General features: G+C 31.5%; 1 protein-coding gene and 2 long non-coding RNA genes across 3 annotated transcripts in view; all 3 read right to left on the reverse strand.

The window, feature by feature from the left end:
- Positions 1 to 138: 138 nt before the first annotated feature.
- Positions 139 to 14659, reverse strand: part of LOC132721561 (stabilin-2-like) — a gene marked incomplete at its 3' end in the record, with an annotated part of 32127 nt that continues 17606 nt past the window's right edge. Inside the window, exons 4-7 of the mRNA XM_060705885.1 lie at positions 4286 to 4405; positions 3184 to 3303; positions 716 to 835; positions 139 to 264 (exon numbers count right to left, since the gene is read on the reverse strand). Of these exons, the coding sequence (XP_060561868.1) occupies positions 139 to 264; positions 716 to 835; positions 3184 to 3303; positions 4286 to 4405 (486 nt within the window). The remainder of the gene's footprint in view (positions 265 to 715; positions 836 to 3183; positions 3304 to 4285; positions 4406 to 14659) is intronic.
- Positions 6261 to 9780, reverse strand: LOC132721563 (uncharacterized). Its single transcript, XR_009624478.1, has 3 exons — positions 9597 to 9780; positions 6751 to 6870; positions 6261 to 6287 (listed from the first exon to the last, which is right to left on the reverse strand). It is a non-coding gene; the product is annotated as an uncharacterized LOC132721563 (long non-coding RNA).
- On the reverse strand, positions 11419 to 13134 carry LOC132721562 (uncharacterized). Its single transcript, XR_009624477.1, has 3 exons — positions 12913 to 13134; positions 11772 to 11835; positions 11419 to 11500 (listed from the first exon to the last, which is right to left on the reverse strand). It is a non-coding gene; the product is annotated as an uncharacterized LOC132721562 (long non-coding RNA).

Raw genomic sequence — 14659 nt, forward strand, 5'->3', positions numbered from 1 at the left:
GCTCTGCGTGAACAAAAGAAATTTGTAGGCTAACATGGTCAATAAATTTAAATACATAATATACACTGTACGTATAAACACAATAGGAACCTTGTCATCTTACTCTGTTATATGATGTGTAACGAGTTAACTAAATACACAAACCTTTAGAAACACAAGTAGCTCCATCCGCTTTGTATTGTCCCTCACATACACAATTTGTGTTACAATTAGCGTTTGTCACTCCTGCACAATCTGAGTTAGCATCGCAAGTATCACCCAGCACTAAATAAGTTGAACGTATTTTATATTATGCAATCATCAACTTTGTATGGCATCAATTTTAAAATTTGATATGTAAATGTTTGATGAGTAATTACAAAAACCTATATTGTACGAGTTAGTGCAATATGATAATAAATGCGCATTTTAGTCAGCGATTTAAAAAAGAAGTCTTCAATGAAATTTTAACGTAACATAATTTCACTTTTTCTGAAAGTTAGTCACATTCATATTATAACTAATAACAACTTTGCATGGACCTTAACTGAAAAACTGTTAAAAATGCTGAAAGTAAAATAAAATGACAGGAGTCCTCGCTGTGCGTGAACAAAAGAAATTTGTAGGCTAACATGGTCAACAAATTTAAATACATATATACGTTTATAAACACAATAGGACCTTATCATTTTACTCTGTTATATGATGTGTAACGAGTTAACTAAATAACACAAACCTTTAGAAACACAATCAGTTCCATCTTGCTTGTATTGCCCCTCACATACACAATTTGTGTTACAAGTAGCGCCTGTCACCCCTGTACAATCCGAGTCACCAGCGCAATTATCACCCAAAGCTAAATAAGTTCAAGGTAATATTTATTCCATGCATTGTTAAACTTTGGATTGAATAAAATTTGGTACGAAAAAAGGTTGTATTAGTAAGCCCAAAAACCCAAATTGTACGAGTAAGTATTATATGATAATTTATGCACATTTAATTCAGCCATTTCAGAAAATCAAATTATATTCCAATGAAATCTTAAACTTAACAGAAATTGCATCTTTTTTCTGACTGATAGTTACATTCGTATCATAACAACTAATTTGGTATGTAACCACATAGTAAGACATTTCAAATATGGCCAGTGAAATTAAATAACAAGAGTTATCGCGCTGAGTGAACAAAAGAAAATTATAGACCAACATGATGAACCATATTTTGATATATTAACGATGTATTAAACGCAAGTTCAGTAATGTAATATTGTTGTTATTCGAATATTAAATAGTGTGATCACTCTATCACCAGTTCCGTAACACATTCTAAGTGTTATAAACTTTCAAAAGTAAATTGTTTTCCAAATCCCAACCTTCTCAGTAACAAGTGTTGTATTATATATGAAATTTAAATGTATATAATGCTATGTACTTGAATAATGTACATATATGTATTATAATAATTACAATATTTGTAATATGTCGCCTAAATTATATATGTATAATAATAAGCACAATAATTGTAATATGTCGCTCAAAGTACCTTTACATAGTAACTAATTAGTTGTTCATATTTGATAACATAAGAAATTATATTACCAGTATTTTGTACATGTACTTCAGATCATCCTATGTATAAAAGAAGTAACTTTGTTGAATTATGTAAATAATGACATTGATTTCCCGGTGACATATAGGCCCAAGGGGTCGGGCGCCTTTTCTTTCATCTGTATATTATGTATCTATGTCATTTATGCACATGTCACGATAATAAACTATATCTTAACTTATCTTATCTATATATTCAGAGCGCTCACCTATCCAGCTCTATTGGTTAAAAGTTTTCTAAACGTTGTTATATGAATTTGTATTACAATTAGCGTTTGTCACAGCTGCACAATCCGAGTCAGCCGTGCATGCGTCAGTCAAAACTTGTAAAAGAGAACAACAAAGTGCATTTGCTTTACACTGTGTAGTTAACTAAACAAACGCTTGACAGAAAACTAATTTTGCATCAACAGTTTTTAACTAAAACTCCTTTTCTATATTAATGTATAATATAATTGTTTCTTTTAAACATGCAAACAATTTTTAGAAGCATAACACTTTTGTATTTGAGCAGTAGTTTGCCGGTTATAAAGTATCCACCCAATGTCATTAAAAATATTTTCAAGTACCGTCTGGTATGACATACAAAAAGGCATGCTTAACCTATGCGTACTTGTTACAATATCGTGTCCATTATTTCAAATATAAGAAGCACTTTTCTGAGTTTTCGCAATGTAACATTAGGAATAATTGCAAAACTATTTATATTAGCTCTTTACTTCGAATGGTTAATATATAACAAAAACAAAAAAGTTGAACTAAAAAAATCAACTTCATTCGAAGCGATTTCTTTATTTTCCAAAATGACTTTAATTTAATTACGCTTTGAGAATATCTATATCAGCTGATATTTTGTACTTATGTTACTTTATCATTTACAACTTTAAAATGTTCAATTAAAAGACCTTTTGAATTTTGCTTTGAGAAGTGTGTTGTTTAGTCTTAACTTGTACATGGATGAGACTTTTATATACACATTTACAAAAATATCTAGGCAGTTAAGCAACCCAAATCATTGCAAAACTTTCAAACTAATTGTATTACCTCTTTACCGCGAATGCTCAATATACATCAACAAAAAAGTTAACAAAAATGTTTAACTTATTCCATTAAAGACCTCGAAGCGATTTCTTTAGTTTCCAAAATGATTTGCTTTCAGGTTTGACAATTACCATTTCATTTCGAATAGTTGAAATGGTTTGCCTTTCCTTTAATACATCTCGAACTTTAATTTAATGACGCTTTTAGAATATCTATATTAGCTGATATTTTGTACTTATGTTACTTTATCACTTACAACTAAAATATGTTCAGATAAAAGACCTTTTGAATTTTGCTTTGAGAAATGTGTTGTTTAGTCTTAACTTGTACATGGACGAGACTTTAATATACAAATTTACAAAGATATTTAGGCGGTTAGACAACCCAACTCGCAAAAAACGTTTATGTATTGTAACAAACATTGATGCAACGATTTTGTAAATACCAGGTTAAAATTAAAGATAATGGGCCCAAGAGTTTTTTTGTTACTTGAAAACAATATGAAGATACTTATCTTAAATTAATGTTTTAAAGTAAAAATGACTCATACACAAACCTTTGTCAACGCAACTTCCTCCGGATTCTTTGTATTGCCCCTCACATACACAGTTTGTATTACAATTAGCGTTTGTCACAGCTGCACAATCCGCATCAGCCGTGCATGCGTCGGTCAAAACTTTTAAAAGAAAACAACAAAGTGCTTTTGCTTTCTGCTTTTCATTGTGAAATTACTAAACGAAAGCCAGACAGAAAACTTATTTTGCAACAACAGTTTCTAAAGTAAAACACATTTTCTATATTCGTGTATAAGATAATATATTTTTTGAAAATTGTCATACAATTTATCAGAAGCCTACCACTTTTAAGCAGTAGTTTTTACAAATTCAATTGCAAAATTTAAGTATCTACACAATACCATAAGAAAATATTTCTAACACTAGTATCGTCTGCTATACACGCAAAAAGCATGTTTAATATTGGCGTACCTGTTACAATATCCCATTCGTTACTTCAATTATAAGAGGAACTTTTTCAAGTTTTACCAATCCTACATCAGGAATCCTTGCAAAACTTTGAAACTAATTGTATTACTTCTTTATCGCGAATGCTCAATATACAACAACAAAAAGTTAAACAAAAATAGTTCAACTTCATTCAATTAAAGGCCTCAAAGCGATTTCTTTATTTTCCAAAATGATTTGTTTCAAAGTTTGACATTTACCATTTTAATTCTAATAGTTGAAATGGTTTACCTTTCCTTTAATACATCTTGAACTTTAATTAAATGTCGCTTTTAGAATATCTATATTAGCTGATATTTTGTTCTTATGTTACTTTATTGCTTACAACTTTAAAATGCTCAGATAAAACAATTTTTGAATTTTGCTTTGAGAAATGTGTTGTTTATTGTTAACTTGTACATGAACGAGACTTTAACATTCAAATTTACAAAGATATTTAGGCGGTCAAGCAACCCAACTCGCAGAAAACGTATATGTATTGTTACAAACATTGATACCACGATTTTGCAAATACCAGGTTAAAATTATAGATATGGGCCCAAGAGTTTTTTTGTTACTTGAAAACAATATGAAAAATCTAAATCGTTTACTTATCCCAAATTTATGTTTTAAAGTAAAAATGACTCATACACAAACCTTTGTCGACGCAACTTCCTCCAGATTCTTTGTATTGCCCCTCACATACACAGTTTGTATTACAATTAGCGTTTGTCACTCCTGCACAATCCGCATCAGCCGTGCATGCGTCAGTCAAAACTTGTGAAAGAGAACAACAAATTGCTTGTGAAATTACTAGAAAGGCAGACAGAAATCTTATTTTGCAACTACAATTTTAAAGTAAAACACCTTTTCTATATTCGTGTATAAGATAATTGATTATTATAAAAGTTCCATACAATTTATCAGAAGCCTACCACTTTTAAGCAGTAGTTTGTACAAACTCAATAGCAATTTAAGTATCCATACCTTTAAAAATTGTTTCTAACACTACTACCGTCTGTTATACAGTAAAAGTATGTTTAACCTTAGCGTACCTATTACAATATCCCGTTCGTTATTTCAAATATAAGAAGTACGTTTACGAGTTTTACCAAACCTATCTTAGGAATCATTGCAAAACTTTCAAACTAATTCTATTACTTCTTTACCACGAATGCTTAAAATACAACAACAAAAAATTAAACAAAAATTGTTCAACTTCATTCCAATAAAGGCTTCGAAGCGATTTCTTTATTTTCCAAAATGACTTTGCTATAAAGTTTGACATTATAACATATCTTTTCGAATAGTTGAACTGGTTCACCTGTTCCTTTTATACACCTTGGACTTTAATTTACTGACACTTTAACAACATCTATATTAGCTGATATGTTCAACTTATTTAACTTGAATCATTTTCCGCTTTAAAATGCTCGAATAAAACATTTTGTCTTTTGTTTTTAAATATGCATTGTTTATACTGGTACATAAACGAGACTTTAATAAACAAGTAAATAAAATTATTTCGGCGGTTAGGCAACTCAATCGACTTTCCTGGATAATGAACAAGAAATAGGTAACCCAACCGACTTTCCTGGATAACTAACAAGTAACAGGCAATCCAACCGACTATCCTCAATAACTAATAATTAACATGCAACCCAACCGACTTCTTTTGATAACTACAAGTAACAGGCAACCCAATCGACTTTCCTGGATATCTAACAAGTAACAGGCCACCAAACCGACTTTCCTGGATTACTAAAAAGTAACAGGCAACCCAATTGACTTTCCTGGATAACTAACAAGTAATTACGAGGTTCACCGCAAGTACATGTTTTTCTGAATCAGCGGATTGATCGATCGCCAATTGTCCGATGGTCAAACATGTAACCCCTGAATAACAGATACGAAAACGTATATACATTGTATTCCAAATATGTAAAGAAATATGATTATGACTTAAGAGTTTGTTGAAGGGTCACTGCATTTCCGCAAAACATATTGTATACTATTTTAGTATCAAAGAAAAGAAAGCTTTTATATAATGCTTGTTTTCATCATCTGAAAATATGGGGTATTTAATAGCTTTTACATAATGACTTTCTGTCAGATTCGTTGTCAATTATTTCTAATGCATATAGATGCTCGAGTGACTAATACATCTTTTACTTACCCATGTGAAAATTAGTGAGCGCGGAGAAAAAGCGGTGATTCCTACAGAATACCGTTAGGACCATCGTGGTTATACTTTATAATCCAGAGGGCGTCAATGCGACAGTGCGATAGTGCGATGATGACAATACGACAGTGCGATGACGACAATGCGATAGTGCGTTGGCGACAGTGGGACAATGCGATGACGCAAGTATGATAATGCGACAATGCGATAGTACGATGGTGACAATGCGATGTCGACAATACGATAGTATTATTATAATCTTTTTGTCTTTTTGACATTACATTTTGAAAGAGTTACCCTTAAATTTCTGATATTGGCTGACTCTAGAAAGAAGTTCGGAAATACACAAGTGAATATACGGAAAATATGTTTCACTGCAGTGAAGAACAAAGTTTTACGGTGTTAAACGGAAAAAAAAGAAAAAAAAACGCATTTCATTTCTAATATATAAGTCAGCGGCGCAAGTATCACCCAAAACTAAATAATTTAAACGTACTTTTAATTATGCAATCATCAACTTTGTTTCGCATCAATTTTAAAAATTTGATACGAAAATGTTTGATGAGTAAGTACAAAAACTTATATTGTACGAGCTAGTGCAATATGATAATTAATGCGCATTTTAGTCAGCCATTTAAAAAAGAAGTCTTTCCAAATGTATTTCAATGAAATTTTAACGTAACATAATTTCACTTTTTCTGAAAGTTAGTCACATTCATATTATAACAAATAACAACTTTGCATGGACCTTAACTGAAAAACTGTTAAAAATGCTGTAAGTAAAATAAAATGACAGGAGTCCTCGCTCTGCGTGAACAAAAGAAATTTGTAGGCTAACATGGTCAACAAATTTAAATACATATATACGTATAAACACAATAGGAACCTTATCATTTTACTCTGTTATATGATGTGTAACGAGTTAACTAAATACACAAACCTTTAGAAACACAATCAGTTCCATCTTGCTTGTATTGCCCCTCACATACACAATTTGTGTTACAAGTAGCGCCTGTCACTCCTGTACAATCCGAGTCACCAGCGCAAGTATCACCCAAAGCTAAATAAGTTCAAGGTAATATTTATTCCATGCATTGTTAAACTTTGGATTGAATAAAATTTGGTACGAAAAAAGGTTGTATTAGTAAGCCCAAAAACCCAAATTGTACGAGTAAGTATTATATGATAATTTATGCACATTTAATTCAGCCATTTCAGAAAATCAAATTATATTCCAATGAAATCTTAAACTTAACAGAAATTGCATCTTTTTTCTGACTGTTAGTTACATTCGTATCATAACAAGTAATTTGGCATGTAACCACATTGAAAGACATTTCAAAATATGATCAGTGAAATTAAATAACAAGAGTTATCGCGCTGAGTGAACAAAAGAAAATTATAGACCAACATGATGAACCAAAATTTGATATATACATGTATATTCATAGCGTTCGCCTTTCTTGCACGTTTGGTTAAAAGGTTTCTAAATCTTACAATTTAACTTTGTTTTAGTTTCTTTGTCACATACACAATTGGTGTTACAATTAGCGTTTGTCACTTTGCACAATCAGAGTCAGTACCGTATCATTCAAAACTAACGTATTATTTAAAACTAACGTATCATTCAAAACTAATGTATAATTGAAAACTAAATATGTTCAACAATGTTCATATTATGCAAATGGACGTGTTCTAAACTTCTTTATATTTAAATACAAAATATCAATTCTTTTGTATTTATTACAGAATATGTTAATTCAATTAAAAATCACGAGATGAACGTTGTAAAACCTACCGCGGTAAATGTAGAAAATTCTCTATCTAGCTGAGTATGACTGTTATGTATTTCTGTGTAAATTGTTATTGATGCTTTCACACAATATTATATATTATAACTTACATACAGTTGTAATTTTTTCATTGAGTTTGTTTCTATAAACCTCCTTTAAAATGTATACGCCCTCTAAATAACACAAACAAAGGTGGTCAACCACTAAAATCTTTCGGTACATGTGAATTTTTCCCTGATCCCTTTGGATAAAAATGACGCTATCCCTGGTTTTGATATTTTGTGTGACAGAAAAAAGATCGTTAAAATTTCGTTAAACGGTATTATGGGCGCCCGTATATTAACGCCACATTATTTAAAATGTTTGAGCGCACTGTATTTTAACCTTGCTTAATTTCTTGAATGATTTTGGAATTATCAAAATTTGGAGAATCATAATGAAACTTTAAAATTAGTCCGCTAACCTCGTAGATGCTAATCAGACTGCAAATGAATGCAGGCTGCTCTGGCCCTATACTGGTAGTAAAGAATTTTTTGGAGATCGAAAACAAACCTCCGTAAATTCTGCTCCAGCACAATCAGAGTTGGAAACGCAAATGTATGCAAATGTATGCAGGCTGATATGGCTCTAAACTGGTAGTACAGACTTTTTTGGAGATCGAAAACAAACCTCAGTAAATTCTGCCCCACCCAGCAGAAAACTTATTTGTATTATAACTAATATCGACGCAACGTTTACGCAAATGTCAACGTGTAGTCTATATCGTTTACTTATCCTGAATTTATGTTTTAAAGAGAAAAAATGATTCAATACACAAAACTTTCTCAACGCAATTTCTTCCGGATTCTTTGTATTGTCCCTCACATACACAATTTGTATTACAATTAGCGTTTGTCACATTTGCACAATCCGAGTTAGCCGTGCATGGGTCAGTCAAAACTTGTGAAAGAGAACAACAAAGTGCATTTGCTTTACACTGTGCAGTTACTTAACAAACGCTAGACAGAAAACTTATTTTGCATCAACAGTTTTTAACTAAAACTCCTTTTCTATATTAATATATAATATAATTGTTTCTTTTAAACATGCATAAAATTTTTAGAAGCATAACACTTTTGTATTTGAGCAGTTGTTTGCCGGTTATAAAGTATCCACCCAATGTCATAAAAAATATTTTTAAGTACCGTCTGGTATGACATGCAAAAAGGCATGCTTAACCTTTGCGTACTTGTTACAATATCGCGTTCGTTATTTCAAATATTAGAAGCACTTTTCCGAGTTTTCGCAATGTTACATTAGGAATCATTGCAAAACTTTTAAACTTATTATATTAGCTCTTTACCTCGAATGGTTAATATATAACAAAAACAAAAAAGTTCAACTTCATTCCATTAAAGGCCTCGAAGCGATTTCTTTATTTTCCAAAATGACTTTGCTATAAAGTTTGACATTACAACATATCGTTTCGAATAGTTGAACTGGTTCACCTATACCTTTTATACACATTGAACTTTAATTTACTGACGCTTTAACAATATCTATATTAGCTGATATGTTTTACCTATTTAACTTGTATCATTCACCACTTTAAAATTCTTGAATACTTTTGCTTTGAAATATGTGTTTTTTATACATGCTGGACTTGTACATAAACGAGACTTTAATAGACAAATAAATAAAAACATATTTCGGCAGCAAGGCAACCCAATCGACTTTCCTGGATAACTAACAAGTAACAGGCAACCAAACCGACTTTCCTGTAAAATAACAAGTAATAACGATGTCACCGCAAGTATCCTACTATTTCTACATGTTTTCTGAATCAGCGGTGTCATTAAACTTATTGTCGAGATCAATGGCCAATTGCCCTGGGGTCAAACCTGTGATCTTTGAACATCAGATACGATGCTATGGCTATATGTATATAAACACTTTAGGAGCCTAAACCGATTACTCTATCATATGATGCATTACAAGTTAAAAACGCACAAACCCTTTGAAATGCAGCTGCCAGTATCTTCTTTGTATTGTCCCTCACATTTACAAGTTGAGTCACAGTTAGCGTTTGTCACTCCTGCACACTCTGTGTTATCAGCGCAATTATCACCCAAAACTAAATAAGTTTAAAACGTTATTAATATAATACAATAATCAACTTTGTTTCGCATAAAATGTGGTACAAAAAAGTTTGCTGAGTAAGTACAAAACCTAGATTGTACGAGAAAGTGTAATATGATACTTTGTGTACATTTATTTAGCTAGCTAAGAAAAAAGTATTCCCAAATACATTTCAATGACATTTTAACTTAACATAATTGTACTTTTTCTGAACGTTAGTTTTAATTATTTTGTATGAATATACATACAAAAGACTTTCAAAAATACCGTTAGTGAATTTTAAAGATACGAGTCTTTGCTCTGTCTGATTAAAAGAAACTTGTAGGCAATCATTTAAAATTTTAAGATATATATACATATAAACACAATAGGAGCCTATACATTTTACTCTGCTAAGTTTACTTAACGCACAAACCCTTTGACAATCTTACTGTTACAATTTACTCATTAACACTGCTATTGTGCTTATTGATACAGTCGTTATGCATGCTTTCACTTTCATCACGCTTGTTGACAATGATACCATGCTTGCTGGAAGTTGCAACTTGTTTGGTGTTTAGTCCTTGATGCATTTTTCAAATTTTCATTTGAGTGAATGACAGTGCAATCAAGCGTAAATGTTTATTTCATCATGCTGTGCTAGTGATTATCTTGGTTAATTTGTAATACATTCACGAAGTGATCAACCAGTATGGAAAACGTCATCAGGCACTAGGCAAAATATAACTAAGCATAATGTCATTTCAAAATTAGGTCACATTTTGATAAGAGGGGGCGCTATGTTCTAGTCGTGTTTTTCCGTAATTTGAATAATCATTTGCCGGAAAGATTATCGTGGATATCCGAATATGTATAGACAGATCTATCAATAGTTACTTCCCCTTCTTTTCAATTTGCCATTTGTCGTAACTTTATTTAGCAAAAAGATTACAAATAGATTGTCGGTCACTTCTTTTACTCGTAGCATTGACTACATATGAATCTGCCTATTGATGTCACTTCAAACTTTTTTGTTGCGATGAACATTTTTTTCCATTATTTGTAGATGTAGCGTATCATTGACTGCTGTTTGATATTTGTTTCTGATAATAATCGCAAGTAGAACATATTTTACTTTTAAATGTACAAATAAAAAATTAGGGGACAATATACAACTTATTTATTTCATAATTAATAATTTGTAACCGCAGCTAGATATTACGACGCCTCTATCATCTTGTTGCAATATCATGCGAAATGCGAAAACAGTTATTGCCTTAGCTTATTGCCTTAGTTGAGCAAATTTTCACGTGATTTATTACTATATTAATTTATGTTTAGTTTATTCGTATGTCGAATTTGACCTCATAAATGAATGTAATAATTTTATTCTTAATATTTTTGTTCGATATGTTTTCTTCAATAATGTTTTCCTATAAATTTGAATAAGGTTATTACCTTTTGCGACACAGGTGCCTCCATCATCCTTATATGCAGATGCACATACACAGTCACCGCCACCTCCTGTATCACATACCGCGTTATCGTCTCCGCCAACAACGATACAGTCTCCATCATCCGTACACGCCCCGATAAGTGCAGCTAAAAGTATATAAAGATTTATACAGTTTATGAAATAATGCCTTTCTAAAAGTCCTTTTGCAGTGCAGCCACCGCTCCCATTATCTTTGTATGCAGTTACAAATACACATTAACCGTCACCATCAGCTCCTGTATCACATACTGAGTTAGCCTCGTCAGCGGTACATTCTCCATCATTCGCATACGCCGTAAGTAATGCTATAATATTAAAGATTTATCACATACCCGGCCGCTTTTACGACTCGGTAAAAATGGTATTTCACGAATGACATTATATTTGGAACACACCTTATGATACCAGAAGACAAGGTACAAAGCAGATTATCATTTATCTATGTTATTCACTTGTATCTTGCTTTTATGTCTTTAATTTACTTTATATTATTTTGTTATTTGCCTTCTATACAAAATAAATTTGAACACATACGTTACACTATTTAATACAACGCTTTAAAAAGAGATGACTTACCTGAGCAATGATGTGTTAAAGCGAACATAGCTGCACCTACTATCAGTAAGCTCAACTTCGCATCCTGTAATATAAGTATATTACCTAGTCAAAAAATATATCTTAAAAAAAAACGTTTGTTCAGTTAAAACAGAAAATCCCAACGCATGTTTGTGTTAGGGGAGGGTTGATTACACATTTTGTAAGAACGTTGGTCCTACCCTATTGTTATTCATTATGTGATAAATTTGATAAATATTTTATTTCTGACTTAGATATAAACAAATCAATTGAAAATTGTGAAACATTTTATAAAACATATATTTTTTATTTCAAGGTACTTGTATTATTGCATTAGAGTCAGGACTCATCAAACGTTTCCGTGTAATAAATGCATATTTTTCTTCTTCTAATGACTTCATATTTTTCATATCGACACTTTCATGATTTCATTATTTTCAGTTGCGTTGACTCGACATAAACAACGGCGAGTTGCCCTTTGTTCTTTGAAAACTCTCATCTATTATGTATCTATTTCCATGAACATATATCATATCGTAAAAGTATTTTACGTGTATTTTGAATAGACATTGGTCATTCCCATTGATGTGTCAAATAATCATCTTTACAAAAGTTCATAGAAGTTTTTAAGTGACTATATGCTCATTTTTTTCGCTGTCAAATTAAGCTGAATTGGTTATTTTTTTCAAAAGATTGACTATTGACAAACAGCTGATATTAGAAAATGTAAAATGAAATATAACTCTGCCTAAAATAAAAAAGACTGCTCCACACTTTTTATAAATTGAACGTTACATGTAATTTACGATGGATATTCTGAGAAATGTTCTTTAGCCACGCGATTTATTTAACATTCATGCGAAGGAAATTAATAAAACTTGAAAGGAAATATGGCAAAATGTTAACTGTTTTTTTACTTCTACCTCTACACTCTCTATATACCTTCTAGATGAGTATAAGGTCGCTTTAATTAATCTTCGTTCTTCTTAAAAGACTAGTGGCGGGAACAAACTGCACCTACTCCCATTAGCCAACGATATGTTATTCTTACTCCCGTATTTTTTTTTCAATTTATGAAATAATCTATCAAAATTGAATTTTTTTTTATAAATATATAACAAGAAAATAAACTAAATCTTACCATATTTGAGCAATACGTCCGATCGGTCTCAGCTATTGAGGATAACTGACTTAGTTGGAGAACAATTCAAATGTAAATTTAAGATTTGCGTGTTGCCATTGGTTTATTTGTTATTTTTTATTTAATTATTTTTGAAATAAGACCCTCTTGCTATAAATTACATTAAAACTAAATATGTTCTGTTGTTAAACGAAGATTGACATGGCACGCTATGAAAACGTTATTTATTGTTTATTCCAAAAACAATATCTATTATGGGCGCATCCAAAGGGGTTGGGATTCTGTGTCATATTTGTACAAAGCACTGTATTAAATTGTCGTGACTACACTTAATTAGGCTATTATTAGACTGTAACATTTTATCCATGATACCGGTATCTATTCGATATAATAGATAAACTGATATCAATCTCTAATTGATTGAGTTCCGATTCCATATCAACCATATAATACTATAAAATACAAATATGTATTGTACATTGATCACCGGCATTCTTTTTTATTTGTTATTTAATTTTGAATATTTAAAATGTAACAGAAGCTGTATTATTATCATGTGTAGTATAAAACATCAGTATTCATAAACTCCTTGCTTCTATGGGATGAATGTAATTCATACACTTTAAACAGATTGCTACATTTCATGTTTCTTATATTATAATACTCAAATACTCCTGTATAAAAACGATAATTTTGATCTTTAATGCGGCTATATTACTGATTGATTTAAAACAGATCAAGTCTATATTCGATCAAGTTTTATCTAATCTAGAAGGAATGGCAGATATTTTAAAAAATTACGAAAATGCCGTTGATATTTCCTTAAGAAATTTGAAAATATTTTTTTGGACGATATCAAATAATACCTTTTTAATTGCCGACCAACATTATTGCATTTATTTGATACCTCTTGACAAAAGAAAAACTTAATTAATTTTGATAGCTTATCACCAATACCATATTTTTTGTTTGTAAAAATGGACACGTTAGATAAGATCTAGTCAGTGTATTGCATCTATTTCAATTGAGGATCTGTAATACATTGATAAATATGTGTGTTTTTTTTTGTTTTCTGGATTTTAACGCCGATTTAAAAGTGATGCTATGCCTATTTGTTTCGCTGTCAAGTTGAGTTGAATTAGTAATATATTTCTAGAGATTCGCTTTTATACTTGCGATTAACCAACAATTAAAAATGAAAAAATGAACTGCCCCAGATCAAACATTGAATGTTATCGATACATTCCGAACGATATTTAAGCCGCGTCATGACAAAACCAACATAATGGGTTTGCGACCAGCATGGATCCAGACCAGTCTGCGCATCCACGCAGTCTGGTCAGGATCCATGCTGTTCGCTATCAGTTTCTCTACTTGTGATAGGGTTTGTATAGCGAACAGCATGGATCCTGATCAGACTGCTGGTCGCAAATGCATTACGTTGGTTTTGTCATGACGAGGCCCATTTATAGAAATTTTATTGTAGAAAATTGAACGACTACTAACCTCACGATAGACATGCAGAAATAATGCCTCGGACAAGGATTGAACCAGCGACCCCTAGGTTACTGATCCAAAACTTTCCCTATTGAGGTAAGGTGCATGGAGGAGTGTCAAAGGATTTTCATGACCAGTAACCATATTACTTGACCTAGTCCTAAGTCCTAGGACTTATGAACAAATATAAGACTTTCTCATGACAGTTTCAATAAATATTTTTTATCTTGAGTTAAAGACATGGACTTGA

The sequence above is a fragment of the Ruditapes philippinarum genome, unplaced genomic scaffold, assembly GCF_026571515.1.
Source record: "Ruditapes philippinarum isolate M1 unplaced genomic scaffold, ASM2657151v2 ctg8549_1_1_1_1, whole genome shotgun sequence".
Lineage (NCBI taxonomy): Eukaryota > Metazoa > Mollusca > Bivalvia > Venerida > Veneridae > Ruditapes > Ruditapes philippinarum.